Here is a 20,565-nt window from a genome sequence, read left to right as displayed (position 1 = left end):
ATTCCTAGCTTCCTAAACAATTTAAATCAGGAAAGTTAGTTTTATTAAATGAACTGCTTTTTGGAATTGTTGAGATGGTCATAAAATTTTTCTTTTATAATCTGTTAATGTCATAGATCACATTAATAGATTTATTAATTTTGAATCATCTCTTTGTTGCAAAATTTTACTTGATTATGATTCTATGAAAACTGGATTCCATTTGCTGATTCCCTTTTTTATGCTATCTTGCTCAGCTTGGTATCGGGTTATACTAATGACTTGGCAAGGATTCTCTATTTTATGTTATTTTCTAGAATACTTTATATGACATAATAATTCTCTGACAGTTTAGGAGAATTGACCTATAAAGTGGTTCAGGCCTGCTGCCTCTTTATAGGGGAAGGACAATCTTTTACTTTCTTTATAAATGTCTACCTTGGTAATTAAATAATTTGTTTTCTGTAATTCTTCTTAAATCCATATTGATAATTTGCATTTTATACGAAATCATCCGTTTCATCTAGATTTTCAAATTCCCTGACATAATATTAAAACTAATATTTTCATTATATTTTTATAAAAATTTCCTCTGCACTATAGTTATATACCCTGTGGTTTACAATGTTAGATTTTGTTCTTTCTCTCTCTCTTGCTCTCATTCTCATTCTCTGTCTCTGATTCTCTCTTTTCTTGCTTGGATTTGTCAGTTTTATTATTTTACTGGTGTTTTCAAAGCACCTGCTTTTAGTTTTATTCATTAATCCCAGGGACTTTTTTTTGTTTCCTAGTCCATTGATTTCTGCTTTTATATTTATTAATGTCTTCCTTTTACTTTCTTCTTTTCATATATATTTTCTATATAATCTAATATGTAAAATGTTAGGATCTCATATATATTTCTCATAAAATCTCATAAAAATCTCTTATATATTTCTAATATATGTAAGGAATTTTCCCACAAATGCAGTTTTGTTTGCATCCCACAGGCTTTGATATGCAGTGTGCCCATAATCAAACTTTTCTAGGAATTTATCATTTCCAATGTAATTCTCATTTTAATCAAATTAAGAGTTAATTAACGAGATGAATAGCCTTTTGCTTTTTTTAAATTTTGTTTTCTTTTTGTCACTAATTTTTAGTATGCATTATGAACAATGAATGTGGCTTATGTGATTTCAGCTGTTGGGAACGTGTTGAGATTTCCTTTACAATGTAATAAATGGTCAATTTTTGTGATGTTTCATGTGTGTTTGAAAAGAACACATTCTCTGTTTATTGGAGACAAAACCGTATGTGAGTGTGTTTATTGTTCCTGGCATTAACAAGACAGACTAGGTTCTGCCTCATGAAGCTTATATTCATTTCCCTTTATGCCTGCCACCCTTCATTTCCCCAATTCCCTACTTTTATTTACTATTGTCTTCATCATTCCATAGTTTTCTTAATTCCTGTCTCTTTGGAGTCTGGTGAGAGATTCATTCTAGAATATGCAAAAGTATGTCTCTGCTGTTTCACTCCCTGCTAGACGCTTCACTTTGCCAGCCATGGGTAGCAGATAAAGCCAGCTGAGGGGACTTCCTTCCCGCATCCTCTACCCTTATCCCCAGCCTCAAATCTCACCTAACACTTAGCTTTGCACACTGAGCCTCTGTGTAATCTGTAATCAGAAACTGCTGCGCACACTCCTCTGTCCTCCTAAACGCAGCCCCCTGATGGCCGTAAATAAGATGATGGGATAAAATAACAGCTGAATTTTTCTTTTGTTTATCATGTTTTTCTCTTCTTCTAGATGCTTGTTGGATTTGATGTATCTTTAAAAAGCAAATGTTTTGCCAGAATAGTAGGTGTTTATTCATTTTGTACGGTCGTATGTAGTATGGTGAGTTCTTTTCTGCATACTCAGATATTTTTTCAAATAAGTAGCATTTTCTTCTGTCATTTTGATTATTACTTCTTTCAGACCACCCACCCAAAATTTATATTTTGAATCTCTATGCTATACCTTCCATGTCTGTCATCTTCTTTTATTTTTTTGTCATATGATACTTTTTATTGATTTGTATTTACTGAGAACACCTTAGGTCTAATAGAGAAAATGGTGTAACTCTATAATTCTGAATAACTGACTTGACACTAATTTTCTTTTTCTTTTTTTTTTTTTGAGACAGAGTCTCACTCTGTTTCCTAGGCTAGAGTGCCGTGGCGTCAGCCTAGCTCACAGCAACCTCAAACTCCTGGGCTTAAGCGATCCTACTGCCTCAGCCTCCAAGTAGCTGGGACTACAGGCATGTGCCACCATGCCCGGCTAATTTTTTCTATATATTTTTAGTTGACCAGCTAATTTCTTTCTATTTTTAGTAGAGGCAGTGTCTCGCTCTTGCTCAGGCTGGTCTCGAACTCCTAACCTCGAGCAATCCTCCCACCTCAGCCTCCCAGAGTGCTAGGATTACAGTGACATTGATTGTCATAGTCTTTTTATAAACTCTGTTCCAGTTATCACATTAATAGTTTCTCATGCATAGCATCACACAGCAAAGCTGCCTTTCGGATAGCTGGTTCTTTTCTGCTTCCACCCACTGACTCAGAGATCAATCATATCTATCATCTTCTCTTACTGTTTTCCCACTGTGCTCTTTTCCTCAGCCTTCTACGACACATTTTGAAGTTTGTCCTCCACATCACTTATTTGATTTCCCAATGTTAATTCTCCTGTTACCATCTTCAAATGCAGGTCTAATCTTGATGCTATGTTTTCAATTTTTCTTCAGTCTTTTGTCTTATCAATCTCTCCATTTCGTCTTATCCTATAGTCTTTTAGTCTAATTGCTTAGCCCTTAGAACTTTTTACACCTCTTCATTGAAACTCTGTATTATTACTCCCTAACAAAAATGCAAAACTGCTATCAGACATTGTGTCCTGGTTGCTAGTAAAATTCACAGGACACTTTCAGGCTAACTTTTGTTTCCTTTGCTCTGCAGTAGTTTTCCATGGGTTCCATGTTAGCTTTTTCTATTAATAGTTCTTAAATGAGGATAATGCTATCTCCACCCCCATTGTTTGCCAATATCTACCATATTTGAATCATTTCCACTCTGCTAGCTTAAGCTAAGCAGGAGATTTTTCCTACTTTTATTGCCTTGCTCTGTGTCTCTTTGATCAGATGTCTAGGAACCTACCCACAGTACTTAATATACATAGAATGAATGGATGGATGGATGGAAAACAACAAACACTCTTGTACACTTTGCATGGTTTTTGTAGTCTCTGCCCCAGGATTATGCTTAATGACTACACCACCCAGGATGCAGCATGGTACCATGGCTAGTCTTCCTTCCTCCCACCTGAATGTTTTTTGGGTAGGTACATTTTCCAAGTAGCTATAAAACAGGGAGGCACTGAGGCGTAGGGCTTATGCTTGTCTGCTTAGAAAGTCCCACCACCACAACAGAAGACTCGGCTGTTGTGCTTTTGTTTGTTTTATTTTGTTTTATGGTGAGCATTTATCTTACATTTCTGGACCAAGGTTTGCAGTTAAGAGAATACCGACAGGAGGGTCAACAATTATTCTGACTACTCAGGAGAGGGAGGGGATGGGTCTCCAAATGGATTTTTTCAGTCCATTTACCTGGGCCTTGTATTTAATAAAAAATTGTCCTGTTCATTGACTGGCAACAAGCTGACTTTCATTGCTTTTTAGCTTTGTGAGTTTTCATCTTTTTCTGTATCTTCCCACACAATTTTGGTGGAAAATTTGTATGAGAGATGTTTGCCAGATGCCATTTTAAAATGGAAACCTGCTGATTAATTTTTGTTGATTGAGACTTCAGGATTGCAGGAGGCTGCTATTTTAGTTTCCTCTAGTGTTTCATTTTTGGTCCTACTCATTAGTGAAACTTGTTTTCTTGGAATAAATTTGTCCCTGTCTAGCATTCTAGGTTCTAATTATTCTTTAAAAATGTATTAAGTTTCTTGCCATATTGAGATGCTACCAACTCTTTATAACTAATAATCTGTAAATATTCTTCTATTTAATATGTTTATGCCCTGCTCCAGAAATAATTTTAAATCGTTTATATAAATATGAACAGGAGAAAAATAAAGTAGGATAAAGGTAAAACCAGGGTAGGAAAATAAGTTGAAGCCAGGAGTAACATTAGTTCACAAAATGGATGCAATGAGGTCTTAATCCTAGGCTAGAGATACCAAAAATTTGGCTCTGAGTTTCTAGAACACAATAGAAGGAGGGTGAAATCAGCAGTTTCCCAAGTTGTGGAAGCTCCCATAAAACAATAAACCTCTTCTTTAAAGGATGCTGCTCTTGGAGCTGAGATCCAAGAGGAATTTATCTTGTGGATCCTTGTGGAAAGGATCCAGAATATAGCACCCTGTGCTATAAACTGCTTCTGGTAAACACATGTTTTGGGGGCTGCTTCTCATGTCACTCAGTGTTGACCAGTGCATCATAGCAGGCACAGTTCAGTCAAGTCGGGGGATGTGTAGAGGAAGGATGGCTGCATCTCCAAGCCCTATTTCATGAGTATTATGGAGCTTTGCGTTCAGGGAATGCTCTCTGACAAGTGCTTGCAAGACCATGCATGTTGGCAGAAAGCTGAGTTAGGGGTAGTAGAGACACCCCCCTGCGAACATTGAGGCTCCCCACAGGAGCACCGACCTCTGAAGTGTGCCAAGAGAATGTCCCAAGGAAAGCCTTAAAATCTGCTCAAAATTTGTATTTTAGTTCCCTCCAATACACAGACCAAGGAGCGATCATTCCCCTCTGCCCCTCAATCCTCTACCACTGATTTTCAAATATTTTTAGGCATGAGCCTTTCCGTAAATGAAATCTGCAGTGAAGACAAATAATAATATGGCGGAAAGCGGAGCTGCTCCAACCGAGGCAAGGCTGCCCCCGCCCCTCGCCCTTTTCTCCCGCTTCCACAGCAGCCTAAGCGAGCACAAAAAATAACCTGGAACTCAGCAGAGGAAAAATAACAGTCAAGTTTCTGTCAAGTTATTCCCTGGGAGCATGAGAATTGCTTGAGGTGCCTTCCAAAATAAACCGGTTGCAGAGAACATGTCTAGAAAGCAAAACACTTGCTGAATAAGTGTTTCTTAAATATTAATATATAAAAAATACATATATTTTTTTGCCATAGGCCTTTTTGAGAACCTAATGAATACTCTAGGTTTTCTTCCAAAGGAGAGAAAAATATGAATAAACACAACAAAGTTTTATGTCCAATGTCCGGGAGGTTGTAGAGCCTGGGGAGCCTCTCTGTATAGGATTTTTAACCAGGAGTCTTTTGGGTATTAAGGATCATCCACTGAAAATGATTACTTTAGTGTTGCAGGAGTTAAATTCTTTTGGGCCTCCTTTGGGGCATATATTAAATAGCAGGGCTATCATTAAGGCCTTTATTTATATGTAGCAATAAAACTACGTCAACTCCAAGAAAGAAAATGTTGAGCTCTCTGTTCCATATGGCAGGGACCCAAACCCAGCTCACGCAAAATGGACAGCAAATCATTAGAAGCCAATGAAAAAAGAGGATCTGGAACACACCTCAGCCCCTGCACCCCAGCCCCTGCCCTGAACATCTTCCCTTGGCCGCCAGGAAACCCTCCCTGCTGATTCTGACTCTCACGCTGGCTCCAGGCCCAGGTTCTGAATCACACCCAAGTTCACGGGTCCCTCAAAAGAGTCTGCCCCCAACACAACCCAAAGAAAAAACAAGGATGAAACCCACTGTTAGCGCTGCTTTATTTCTGACAGATTTCTCCTCAAAGTGACAGACCAATTGTGGTCCGTATGAAAATAAGCATGTCTTAAATTCTGCCTGTTCCTCATGTAAACATTGGCCTGACAAGCGCAGGCTAGCAATTTTCCAGATACTTTTTATGGGATTGTCATAATTCTGGGGAATATGTTGCTGCCCTTTCAACAAATGACATAGTCTAATTCCATCAGATAGGAGACTAGAAAGGGAAAAACACGTAATCTTCTCAGCGACCTGCTTGAATCACTGTCCAACATACTGTGTGTGCTTAGTGTTTGGGTGAAGTTGTTTTGATGTTCAGGGTGACTTTGAAGTAGAACATATTCTTCAGGCTGGAGATTCAGCAGCACCCTTCTGTTCTCTCAATTCTGAGTTCCCAACAGGCTCTAAAAACCAACTTCTTTGTTCCCTCTTCCTCTGAATTCAGCTGAAAGTTTCCCATTCCCTGTTCAAGTAACATGTACCCATCTGCCTGTCTTACTAGGAAGTCGATTTACTCTTATCAGTGTTTCTTAGTGCTTAGGGGACAAGGATACCTTGTGAAAATCTGATGAAAACCAGTAACCCCCCTCTCCCTAGAAAAGCGTACATGCATACCAAAGTTTGCGAACAATGCCAGGGATCCACAGAGCCCCATCCGTGGAGCCCAACTTAATCAAGATCCCAACTCAGCATTTATTGTCCCAGCTGTCATGGAAATGGACATTAAAATCAGCACATGAGAAAAGAAAATGTTTGTTTATAACATAGGGCAGGGATTGTTTAACACTTAGCAGGCTGAAAAATATCTATTTTCTCTGCAGATGTAAATATTTGTTAATCTACTTGGTAAGTATTATATGGCCAAATAATACTAAGTTATTTTTGAAGTTCTGGTGGCTTTTAATAATGATGGGTCCAGTTATGTTTATGGTATCACATCTGCTGGGCATCAGATCTACGTACATATGATTAGAGACTTCTATGAACTCTAGGACCATCACTTAGCATTAACGTGATTCTTGCCACTCAACTGAACTTGACATATGTTTTGATAATCTTTAGGATTCCATTCTCTAAGATTTGCTCAGGTATCACCTGTTCTAATTTCCCTTCCTGACAACATCCACCTTGACCAGCCAGGCGAGGGCCCTTCCTCTGAGTCTCATCAAACCCTTGCATGCTTTTTCCCCAGTGTCACAGTGGTCTGATTAGATGTCCCTCTCTCCGCTGCACTGCGAACTCACCAGGGCAGGAACAGTGTCATTCACCTGTGAGCCCCGTGGCCAGCACAAGGCTTGGCACATGGTACATGCTCAAAACCTGCTTGCTGAATATGACCTGAATCACAGCAATTCTTCATAGTTTCTCATGTGCTAAATAAATAGACATGAAACATGGACTGATCATGTTAAGCACATGTCATCTTTTGGATGAATTATTTTAGCCTTATAAATTGGTGTTTCACAGTCTGTATATTCTAGGAATAATTAGGCCAAAGCTAAAGCAAAGCAAACTAGAGTTAAAATGACTTGACAGTTCAATGTGTTAAATCTATTGAGTAGAGAGGGTAAGGGAAGGTCAGCGGGTACGCGTTGGTAGCCAGTTGCTGACTTCCTGGCTAATTTAGTGCATACAAACAGTAGCAGAAAACTGTTAACACTTGATAGATAAAGTCCCATTCCTTAGGCTGATGTTTAACCCTCTGCAGTCTGACCCAGGCCTGATTTCTCCATACCCCGAAGCTCCCCTCCCTCCCCACTTCTGGGCCTTAGTCCTCTAACTATGCCAGATGGTTTCATGTACCGGTGTCTTATTGGTCCTGCTGCTTCCTCATCAAAAATGCCTGTCCCCTGACTACATATTAAAATATTTGTCATCTTTTGAGAACCTGCTCAGAGGCCATTCTTCCTGTGGACTGTCCTCACCTCCCAGGCAAAGGCATTCCTTCTTCTCAAGCATGCTGGGAGCACGGGGTACTTCTCAGGAAGCCCTCGTTGATTCTCACTCAGGACCAGGAAAAATAAGTCATTTCCAATAGATCCTTCTTCTTTTAATAATTTAGTCATTTTTTTTTTCATTTCTATTTCATCTATTTCCTTATAATCACCTTTGGATAGGCATATGCCATCAGAATTTATCCAATTACACACTATATCAAGTAAATCTGATGCACAAACATGAAGGATGAAAGACCCTGTCACACATCTTTTTAGCAATTAGGATAGTCCAGATTCTTGTTGCATAATATTGCGTGATAAAGCCCTTCCTGTTTAATCACTAACTGGATGAAAATACCATCTTTCTTTTTTATTCTTATCAATATTGTTTTTTTTTTTTTTTTTTTTTTTTTTTTTGAGACAGAGTCTCACTTTTGTTGCCCGGGCTAGAGTGAGTGCCGTGGCATCAGACTAGCTCACAGCAACCTCAGACTCCTGGGCTTAAGCGATCCTACTGCCTCAGCCTCCCGAGTAGCTGGGACTACAGGCATGAGCCACCATGCCCGGCTAATTTTTTTGTATATATATTTTTAGTTGGCCAGATAATTTCTTTCTATTTTTAGTAGAGACGGGGTCTCACTCTTGCTCAGGCTGGTCTCGAACTCCTGACCTCGAGCGATCCACCCGCCTCGGCCTCCCAGAGCTAGGATTACAGGCGTGAGCCACCGCGCCCGGCCAATATTGTTGATAATATTTCCCATCAATTCTTGAGTTTGAGAAAATTCACCTAGGACACTGTCATGTGAGGACTTTTTGAGATTTCACTAATAACAATCAGTTTCACCATCACTGTTAGAATCTAGAGAGCTGTTCTCCTCTTTGAATGCGTCTTCTGAGTCATCCGATAATTGTGAAACGTTCTCTGTCAGTTTTCTTCTCTTTGCCATTATGAATTTTGAATTTGCAATTGTCTGCAGTGAAAGCTAAAAGCAGATTCAAAATGGTGATGATTTATTTCATTATTGAATCATCCTTCTAGACAATTCCATTATTCGATTTACTATTACAGTCTCTTTTAGCATAACTTGGAATAATTGGTGAGTAATGATGTAAAATAATTCCCAGATGATGAAATAGCAAAATGTTTCAAATGATAGGAAAAATAAGATCACAAAAATCCCATCGTGTATCTTAGATGTATCAAAAGGTCTGATGAACCCATATGTTAATGCAAAATATAATGAGCTTTATTTCATTTAAAAAATAAGTAAGTTTTCTCTATGTTCTTGGAAAGCCCTCTAAGAGAATAAAAGCTATGAAATATTAAGCCCTACAAATAGAACAACCCCAAGAGGAAACTCAAAAATTAAAATTGAGTTCAGTGGGCCCTGATGGTATGGTATGCCGTGTGATGTACATATGAACATTTCAATACACATCTGTCCAACCGAAGGTCAGGAATAGAATAAGAATTATAATCTCTGTGTCTTCCTGGAGTGCCCCAGGACTGGTAAGGCCCTCAGTCCTAGAAGGAGTTTAGGAGATATTCACTAAATGGATAGTAAGAGCAGGAGATGTAATTACTAAGCTGAAACTGTAATTATTAAGGGAATGTCACACAATATTTCTTACATGTGTGCAAGGACCTTACACCATCTCAGAGTCCCTGTCTTTTGCATAAAATACTATTCTTCCCTCTCTCTGCCTTTTAGCTGGGTGATTGTTACACTTTGACTCTCAACCCAAACATCACTTCTGCAGGAAAACCTCAAATTCCCAACCCCTCTCATCAAGTGCTTGTTTCGGGGCTGTGAGAACCGCCCTCCACCCCCCGCTCACACAGACACACACACACACACACACACACACACACACACACACACACCTCTGCACTTAACCACCGTGAAAAGTTAGTATGTGCCCAACCTGTCTTCATCCCCCTGTCCCCCTACCCTGTTGGTTATTGGTTACAAAAATACAGTTAGAGAGAAAGGATAAGTTCTAGTGTTCAATAGCACAATAGGGTGACTACAATTAACAATATATTTCAAAATAGCTAGATTTGGAATGTTCCCAACGCGAAGAAATAATAAATGTTTGAGGTGATGGATATCCTAATTACCCTGATTTGACCTTTACACATCGTATGCATGTATCAAAATATCACATGTACCCCATAAATTTGTACAATTATGTATCAGTTTTTTTTAAGTTAGTATGTAAAGGGTTAGTGTGTCTCCTCCACTAGGGGGCTGACCCCGGCAAGAGCCGGCCAGGTTTGGTGTCAGCACTAGCACGGTGCTGCCCGTGGTGGGAGCTCAGTGAGTAGTCTGTCAGTGAAAAAACCTGAGTGAATTCAAACGCTTTGCTGAGTGCAGATGCTCACCTGCCCGAACCCTTTAACAAAGGGTTAAAATGCACGCATCTGAGAAAGTAAAAGTAAAAGTCTATCGGAAGAGAAAGCAGACCAGGTAAGACTGTCTCCGACTATCTGTTCCTTTAGCAAGCAGCATGGAGACTGTGCCAGAGGGGTTCTCACCTTGTGACTCTGGCTGTCGTTTAGGTGTCGGGTGATTTATCGGAGGCTGACATCAGCAGTGAGGCTCCGCACCCCCGGACTCCCGCAGACACCACGGAGGAGAAACTGAGAAACAGGTTGTACGAGCTAGCAATGAAAATGAGTGAAAAGGAGACTTCTTCAGGGGAGGATCAGGAGTCTGAACCCAAGACAGAATCTGAGAACCAGAAGGAAAGTCTGTCCTCTGAGGACAACAGCCAGAGCGTCCAGGAAGAGCTGAAGAAGGTAAGGGCCGTGAAACCACCTGGAGACGGTTTGCACTTCTGCAGCTGGGGTGTTGGGGGAAGGTTCCCTGTTTGTGCAGAGCTGTGCTGGGTCCCCAAAGAGCTCTCTCTAAAATGCCCATCCCTGTATACTTGGGAGAGCCCGAGAGAACCCTTCTTGATCCTGCTGGATGGTACAATCAGGAAATAGTATCACATATCCTGGAAGGCTCCGGAGACCTCTTGTCTCCTTCTGCTAGCCTTACCAAGGTAGCTCCCTGCTTCACATCTGTTAATACCCCTGATCTCTCTCATTGGTAAAGAGCAGTGTTGTGTCCCACCCCATTCACTCCCTGAAGAATTTTGCCCATGAACTGAGGTCATCTAGCCAATCCCTCTTTTAATCAATGATGAGGCTTTGTTCCACAAGGTCTTTGTGTTCAAAGTGGCCTACTGGATTGTTCATCTCTGCAGTTTTCAGATTTTGGTTTGCTTGTTTGTTTTAGCCTCAGAATCCTTTCCTTACATGGAATCCCAGTGTTTCAAACAGATAAAAACATTGATATCTTAGGCTCCGCTTCTTGCCTTCTGCTGTCACTAGCTGGCCCCTGAGTTCAAGGGACACAGTTTGAAAACCACAGAAGATAAACCCCCTCCTGGCAGAAAGGAATCTCACACCCCCTTACCCCGTCAGTGCTCTGCCCACTGTCCTCCGGCGTGTGCCTGGGTTTCCTCGGCAGCTTCTCAAAGCACATTTGTGCTACACTTGCCACTTTAGAGTCAGGACATCCCTACCTGCCTCCAATGGAAGGGAAAAAACTAAGATTTCTTGAGTGTCTCCTCTGTCCCTGGTGCTTTACATATGTTAATTAGCTCGTTAAATAACCCTTTCAAATAGATGCAGCTCATTTTTGCAGATGAGCAAACTGAGGCTGAGTCATTAAAGTACTTAACCCGAGGCCCACAGCTAGTTAAGTTTCAGAGATGAGGCTGCATCACCAACCTGCTTGGCCTCAAATCACAGGCTCCTTCCTTTACAATGAGCTGCCCCCCTTCTGGAGCTCAGATAAGGTTTTGTCTGCCAATATCTACATTTCTTTGCACTTGTAATACACTTGATATGAAAGATTCTATTTCATCTTTGAAGTAATGATTCTGGTAGAGCAAAACCTATATATGCTATACAAGCTACCAAGTTCATGCACGGGTGAGTGAGCCCCCTTCGTGTGCTCAGCGGCTGAGCTGGGGTACTGTGCAACAGCCAGGCCGAAGGGAAGTGGGGCTGTCATCCATGAATGAGCCCCTGAACCTGCCAACACCTCGGACTCTGCCTTTCACTCGTCCCCATCCCACCCTCCACAGCCATCATGTCCCCACCCATAAATCCTTCCCCTGGCATGCCTGTGGGTTGGAGAGTGCAGCCTGGTCTCCATGGGCAGCCCCTCACTGGGATGTAGACCCCAACTTGTCGTTTCCTTAATGGTAAAGGGCTCTGTTACTTGAACTGATGCTGCATTATAGTCACATTTGTATGCTAGAGCTGAAAGCCAGATGGTAACTGAAGAATATCACATTATATCTTACAATGGCTCTGTGTCCTGCCGGCTTTGTTGCCTGATGGTCCCAAGGCTCTAAAAACTCAGGCTGTACCAGCAGCATGCCAGGCTGTGATGAGTCATGCACTGCCACAGCTCATCAGCCCGGGGAGCAACCCCCTGGAGGCACAGACAACACCTGCACGTTCTCTCCTGGGCAGAACGTCAGCAGGGAAAGGAGGAGCCACTGGGAAAAATCCTGGGGACTCGGACAAGCCCCCCATGCTGACCCATACCCTCACTGAGCAGGAAATTAAGAGACTTGACTTATTCAGACTCCCAAATGCATCAGCTTCTCGAGTTTCAAGTCTTGCTCCCCCAACCTACCATGAATCAATGAATTAAATATTCAACCAGATATCTTTTTTTGCATGTAAAAATCCACAGAGCAAACAAAAAAGATAATATATTTTCCCCATAAGCCCTGGACTACTCTGGTTAAAGGAAAACAGAAATATAGGTTTACTTATTGAATATTATTGTAAAACAGAAGAGTATAGACATAAATTTTAGAATTAGACTGAAGTTTGAAACACAACCGTGCAGTTTGCAAACTCTGTGGACTTTAGTTAATGTCTTAACTCGCTGCCACTCCTTAGAACAAGCCAATGTCATTTCTTGCCTGCGTACTCTACCCCACCTCCTAACTAGTCTCCTGTCCCTCCAGGCCCTTCCTGCCACCGCCCCCCGGCACCCAGTCGTTTCTGCAGTCAGCAGCCCAAGCTGCCCTGCAGGCCCTGTGCCTGCTCTCAGCATGTCGACAGGCTCACGTCCGTCTTGGTTTTTAATTGAGCCCTAGGACCCAGCCCAGGTTTTCATTGTTGATTGAATAAATACGTTTTGGCCTCATTTGTAAAGTGGGGATAATCGTACTCCTTTACAGAGTTGTGAGGATTGAATTATGTAGTGTAGGGTTTAGCACATAGCAGGAGCCCAGCAAATCTTAATTATTGTATCCCTTTTAACAATCTCAAGGAAAACAAACTTCACGGTCATGAAATAACATCCATCTGCTGGTACCGAAGGAACAGCATAGCGCCAATTCCCAATCAACACTTGCAGTGTCAAACTGTAGTTCTATAACCACATTTGGTGCTCCTTCATGCTGTGCAGAATGGAAGCCGGGAAACAATGCATCAGACCCCCAGGTTGTCATCTTCAGGATCCGAGTAACTTGGACATCCTCATGATCCAACCACTACTAGTTGGTATAACACACACACACATGCACACCTACACACACATGTACACACACCCCTTGACTGGGGAGTGCATCTGGGCTAATGTGACTATTCCAGAAACTGCTGCTGCTCTATCCCTATCTCTTTACCTTGGTAATGCACACTGGCTCCAGTCGAACTGTATAAGGGCCCTCTCTGAGCAGCAGGAGCTCCTCTTTCTGTGCAAAAGACCAGCTGGAAGTACTGGAGAAATAGCACTCCCAGGAGCAGCCATAACCAGTGACTGATGGGAAGGGTGTAAATATTCCAGCTCCTTTGCCCCCAGTTGGTGTGGTGTCTCTGAGGCGTGAGCCATGCACTGACTCCCCGAGTTCCCCAGCAGATTTAGCTCCCGCAGTGATGAATGGCTTGATAAGACAGGCTTTACTGATTCCCTTCCTTTCCCTGTCTCACTTCCCTGTTCCTCTGCCACTGTTTCCTGAGATTGCCTCCCAAATAAACCACATGCACTCAAATCCTTGTCTCAGTTTCAGCTTCTAGGGGGAGCCCAGACTAAGAAGTAACCAAACAGGAGAAAATGTCGCATCCCCATATCACAAGTACTCACTTCCATATTGTGAATAAGCAGTGAGAAAATCTAGACACCAAAGGACTGCTGATGGCCCTTATCCCGCCCAGAAGCCTCACAGCGGCCAGCAGGGGAGCTCAGCCAGGGCCTCTACCACTGTCCCTGCTGTCAGGGAGCCAGAGCCGAGGAAGGTGTGTACGCCCACAGACACAGTGACAACAGTGGCTATGACATCCCATCTAGGAACTGGGCCTCCAGAATCCTGTCCAGCTGCAGAAGAGCCATTTTTACTTTTTCTCAATTAGATTCAGACCTTTGCTATAGACAAACTTATCCCTACACTTGGATTAAATGTCTCCCTTGGACTGGATATTTGGATGGTTTAAGGATGATCAATGCCATCTCAATTTTAACTAGCTGAAGAACAAGCTTGGGGCCAATCTAAAAACTCTTGGGAGCTAGATTCCTAAAGGGTCTTGTTTCTTCTTTAAGTAGCAACTTGGTTCCACCAGACATGTGCTCATCCTTCCAAACCATGTGGTCCTCAGAGCCAGGGAAGGAGCACTTATTTCTCCTCCACCACTGCACAGGTGGCCATGCTCATGGTTCTGGCTGAAGTGGTTCTTTTTGCCTTTAGGGATGCAGATGCTGCCTTGCTAAAGATTCGAGAAAGGCCAAGGACTCCTGGCCTGAGTCTGGAGACAACATGCAGGAGCCAAGTTTCCCACAAACCCCCTAATCTTTCCATGCCCGGAGCAGCACTTCCCAAGGTCCCTCCTAGCTCCAAAATTCCAAGGTTCTAGAATGTGATAGATTAAATAGGTTTTTGCTTCCTAACATAAGTACCATTTACAATACTGTTTATATCACAAAAGATGTCTTATGTGTCAAACTTTTAAAACATGAATGTTTATTGAGGGCCCAAATTAGCAAATTCTTTCATTGTAGTCAAATTTGTACACACAGTGTCCTTAAAGCATTTTTATTTAAAGTGTCTTTGTTTATTAATTATCACAAGTAGCTGAACCATTGTGCTTTGTTTTTACAAGGAAGTCGCCAACCAGCAAACGTCACCCATATTTATTGTTTCATAGAATGAGTCTCATCGAAGTACTGGGACTTCTCTAAACTAATAAATGTTTTTCCCCCCAAACAAAAGATTAATTTGGGCATCTTTTAATGGTTGCTTCCCAATTACTAAAGTCAGGCCACATGGAAACACAATCCTAATCAATGGTGAAGGAGACAGATTTATTGACTGTTGTCTAAGAAAACCCAGAGCCTTGGGTTTCTCAAGTTTAATGTGCTTGTGAAAACATTTTTGTTGATGTCATGGTGTTAACATAAAATCAAGTATTATTGTCCGCATGTGTCTCACCCTCATAAAATAACTCGCCGTTCACATGAAGACACAGAGCCTTTCATCTCAGGAAGCATTTCATTCCAGAACAGTGTCTTCATCTTCACTTGTTGCTAGAATGAATATAGTATTAGATATTGACTTGTAACTTCCAAGATATACTGATTTCAGTAGGCCTTATGGCTATTGAAGAATTAACACCTCTTTTCCAACTTTCTATTTAAATTCTGCCCTAGGAAAAAAGAGAAGCTTTAGCTGTCCACTTAGAGCTACAGCTCTTATCCACAGTGCTTGAACAGGTGAGGAGGTTTCATTTCATTCATGCTCTCATTGGCACCATCCATTCCTACAACTGTGTTCTGTGGGGCGGGGGGCCTGCCAGGCTGGGAAGGCAGAGTTCTAGGAGGTCTCTTGGATCACAGGGGCTTCTGTAGAATAGCTTCCTCTCTAGGGAAAAGGGGAACTGAGTGCTAGAGAAAGATTGTCCAGAACTCCATGCACACATTCCTTCAAGCCTCTGTAAAATGCAGGTGTTAGCTGAAAGGCCAGGAAAAAGATATCCCCCCAGCCACAGCAGTAGAATGAGACACAGGACAGATATGGTTTGAAGAGAGAAAAGCAGAATTGCTCTCTAGAAGGCTGTGAGTATAAAGGTCTTGAAAACAAGGCACTAGTTCAGAGCTCTCACTCCACAGAAGCCCAGAATTAAGATGCCCTGGAGAGGCAGGACCATGGGTGGGGAGAGGGGAGAGGAAGCAAGACAATGTGTGTCCGAAGCTCTGCAGAACAGGAAAGATCACACTCTTAGAAAACATTTCTTCGTTACGAGAATATAAAAACCAGAGGTGGGAAAATACGTATACCAGTCTGTCCTACAAACACAAATACCAAAATCCTAAAGAAAATACTAGCAAACTGAATTTTGCAATATTAAGAGACTCACATGTCACAACTAATATATTTTTTCTGAGAATGCAAAATAAAATGAATACCAGGAACCCCCACAGTTATAACAAATCATTTAGTAAGTACTCTTTTTTCAAAGCACATGATAATCTCAACTGATGTCAAAATAGCCCTTGGAAATAATCAACACATATTCCATGGTTGGGAGGGGGGAATCTCTCAGTGGAACAGAAAGATAATTCCATGATATAATGAAAAATAGCCATTTCAGAACACTACAACGAAACCCTAGGCTTTTTTTTTCTGGATGATAACTCATTTTAAATGTCAAAAACATCATGAACATCATAATATTTCATTATTGATCAAAGAAATACATGACAAAGAGATGAATTTGTAAATGCTTTTATATAAATATGTATTTTGTTAAAATAACATGTACATGTTTAAAAAATAAGTATATATGTCTTTAAGATTTGTTTTAAATCATAGCTGAATAATAGGTAATTATTTAGAAAATATTGATTGTTTCTAAAAAAGTAAATGAGCAAAACTGATTCTAAAAGGATTATAAAACCTGAACAGACCATAGAAGAAACTGGCAAAGTGGTCTAAGAATTGTTCCTCAGAAAGAAGCTAGTCTCGGGTATCTTTAGCTATAAAATCTATCAAACATACATGGTGCTAATTTCCCATACTATTTAAACTATTCTTGAGCATTTAAAAAAATGGAAAACATTCCAGTTCATTTTATTTAATTAAAGCCTAGGCTTGAATCCAATGCAAAAATCACACACCACCAAAATTTCACATATTAACTTATGAGCAAACATTCAAAAATTCTCACCATGTTAGCAAATTGTTTTCAACTACATATTAAAATAATAATTTACAGTGGCCAAGCAGGATTCAGTCTAAGAATGTAATATCAATTTTAGAAAATCTATTAACATTTTTCATTATATTTATAGGTTAAGGGGAGAAAACATGATTATTTCATTAAATTCTTAGCTTGATATCTGACATATAGTAAGAAATTCATAGATATTGAATGAAGAATAAATTCCAGAATAACAGCTAATAAAGTGAACAACTGTTTCTGATAAAATAGGAAGATAAAATCTTCACAGGAGTGGCTGGTAGCCTTTTGTGGGTTGCAGACCTTTCAATGAATTTGATAAATATTATGAACCCTCTCTCCATAAAGTATAAAAAATTAAAATGATTTGGATGGAATTGGAGAGTCACAGATCACATGAAGCCCATCCATATACCCCAAGTTAAAAAATAACTTGACAAAAGGAAGACAAAGTTGTCTTCTATTATTTTATTATTTTATTATTCAGCATTGATCTGGCATTCTCACCAATGCAGTAAGACAAGAAATAAAAGTTACCAATATTGGGTAGAAGAAAAAATTGCAATGCTATCTTACTGACTTTAGACTTCTGAATTAAGATAATAAAATCAACTAAAAAGATTATTAGAAATAATGAGTTTGGCAGAGTAACCTATCATACAAGCAAAGATTTCCTATGTACCAGCAATAACCTCTCAGAAAATATAAAGGAAAAATCCTATTTATAATACAGGAAAAGCATACACGGTGTTCAACATACACTTGGCATACAACCCAACAATCTCACTCTTAGGTATTTACCAAATAGAAATGAAGACCTATATCCACATACACAGACACACACACACAATGGATTGGGAATGTTTATAACAGCTCTGTTCTTGATCACCAAAAACCAGAAGCAACCCCAATGACCATAATTTGGTGAATGGACACACTGTTACATTCATACAATGGAATACTACTTGGCAGTGAAAAGAAATGTATCACCTAGAGGTGCAATGACATTGAAAATCTCAAAAGCTTTATGCTGAGATCAAAAAAAGATTTTAAAGGTTACATATTGCCCATTTATATAACATTCTGGAAAAGGAAAACTGTAGGGACAAAAAAACATATCAGTGGTGACAAGACAGTGGGGTGGGGGGAAGATTGATATAAAGTGAGACATGAGGCAGTTTTTTTCAATGTGATGGAATTATTCTATATCTTGATTTGGTGGTGGCTGTACAACTCCACACACTTGTCAAAATTCATAGAACTATATGCCTTTAAAGGCTGAATTTTACTGTATGTAAGACACACACAGTAAATTCCAGAAAATTTCAACCATAATAACAGCGGTGCTAACACTAGAATAAGCAAACAGATTAATTAAACACGATAGAAAATACAGAAAACAATATAAATATAATATGACATGACAACAATACATTTAATGTCAGTGGGAAAAGATTAAGAAATATTAGATTATTTAACAAACTGTATAGCACAGCTGGTTAATCATTTGAGAAAAACTAAATGAAATCCATACATCATACCACATACAAGAATAAATTCTCAATCGGCAGCAGTTTAAAATGTTGAGTACAAGAACCTGTATAATTACTAGAATAAATTATAGATGAATATTTTGTGCCATTAGAACAAGAAAGGCCAGAAACCTCAAAAGACTAAAATATTAATATATGATTGTATAAAAATTAAGAACTTATGTTCATCAAAAAACTCCATACAATTAAAAGCAAAACAGTAATTAAGAAGACACATTGCTTAAATATATAATGAAGAATTAGTATCTTTATAACACCAGTGAATAAAGGGTAATGCACATAAGCAGGCAAGTCACCAAAAAAAAGAGAGACTGTAAATGGTCAATAAGCATATGAAAAAATGCTTAACTTCAGTTGTATTACAATTTTTATTTCACACCTAGCCCAGAACTCCATATGGTTGGCACATTGATTTTTTTAACTCAACGACTGTTTATTCAGTGTCTCAATGTGCCCAGCACTATAGAAGCACTGGAAAAATGGCCATGAACAGGGCAAAGTTTATCATTTTCTCAGACAATCAATAAAGATGCAAATTAAAATAATGAGATGCCACTTTGGCCTAACAAATTGGATGATTAAAAAGAATGATAGTATTGGTAAGAGTTCAGAAAAACAGGCAGTGTACTGCCCATAAAATAGTGGGATCACGTATTAGAACTTGGTAACTTGGTAACCCAAAGCAATCGAAGAGTACACACCCTTTGATCCAGCAATTGTATTTCCAATCATTTGTCCTAAGTAAAAACTGGACAAGCAGCCAAGGATTTATTACAATGCAGTTTATCAAGCATTGTGTTTTTATTGTAGGGAGATGTTGGAAACAGCCCAAGTGAACAATAATAAGGGATTGATGGAGAAATGAGGGGATGAGGTCCAGATGACAGATGGGATGTAGGCACTGGAATAGCTAAGATAGATTGGTCCAGGTACAAGTAGGTGAGTAAATTTAATGTCAGGAAGTTGAGGACGTTTTGCTTTATGTCCTGTGTTTTGTTTTGTTTTGTTTTTTACCTCCACCTCTGTGTCTGTCTGTATCTCTTTCTGAGGCAAGTTTTTCTTCTGAAAGTGAGGGGATAATGGAATTGGAGTTTCAGGATTGTGAACTATGAAATAGTTATTGCATAGAATGTGAAGAATACAACGGAGAGAAATAGGAAGTCCCCAGGCAGCACTGAAGGCCTAGATAAGATCACATCCTGAACACTTACCTTAAGTATAAAGAGCCTGTAAAAGAATACAACCTTGAATGCAATTAAATGCAAAATAAAAAATCCATTCTATTCAAAGAAAATGTCTATTCCTAACCAGTCTATTCATAAATTCACATCATTTGGCATAACTACACAGTATGGCTCAAATAGTTCTGGGATTTACAGTAGAACTCCCCATTTCAGAGGTTTCTAGTTTAGCCATTATTTTTTAAAAAAATATCAAGAAGGTACAAATGTTTTTGGTTACATGGATCACTTTTGTAATGCTTGAGTCCCAGCTATAGGTGTGCCCATTACCCAAATAATGTTCATTGTACCCAATAGGTAGGTGTTTTCCCCTCCCCTCTGTACCCCTTCCCCCACTTGATTTACACTGAGTTTTACTTCCCTCTGTGCACATGTGTGCTCACTGGATAGTTCCAATATAATAATGAGTACATGTGTTATTTGTTTTTCCATTCTTGAGATATTTCGCTAAGGAGAATAGTCTCCAGTTCCATCCAAATTGTTGCAAAAGGCATCAGTTCATCCTTTTGTATGGCTAAGTAGTGTTCCGTGGTATACATATACCACATTTTATTAATCCACTCATAAATTTATGGGCACTTGGGTTGATTCCACATCTTTGCAATTGTGAATTGTACTTCAATAAGCATGTGAGTGTAAGTGTATTTTTGATAGACTTCTTTTCCTTTGGGTAAATATCTAGTAGTGGCATCAAATGGTAGGTCTGCTTTTAGTTCTTTGAGAACTCTCCATACTGTTTTCCATAGAGGTTGTACTAATTTGTAGTCCCACCAACAGTATATAAACATTCCTTTCTCTCTGTATCCACTCCAGCATCTATTGTTTTAGGACTTTGTAATAAA

At 39.8% G+C, this 20,565-nt stretch overlaps 1 protein-coding gene across 1 annotated transcript in view; it reads left to right on the top strand.

The window, feature by feature from the left end:
* LOC123623600 (myosin VIIA and Rab interacting protein) overlaps nucleotides 1–20,565 on the top strand; it is a 255,538-nt gene that overhangs the window by 198,335 nt on the left and 36,638 nt on the right. Inside the window, 2 exon segments of the mRNA XM_045530922.1 lie at nucleotides 10,243–10,482; nucleotides 15,401–15,463. Of these exon segments, the coding sequence (XP_045386878.1) occupies nucleotides 10,243–10,482; nucleotides 15,401–15,463 (303 nt within the window).

The sequence above is a fragment of the Lemur catta genome, chromosome 18, assembly GCF_020740605.2.
Source record: "Lemur catta isolate mLemCat1 chromosome 18, mLemCat1.pri, whole genome shotgun sequence".
Classification (NCBI taxonomy): Eukaryota; Metazoa; Chordata; class Mammalia; order Primates; family Lemuridae; genus Lemur; species Lemur catta.
The sequence above is the reverse complement of the archived record's forward strand: the minus strand, read 5'-3'. Positions and strand labels throughout refer to the sequence as shown.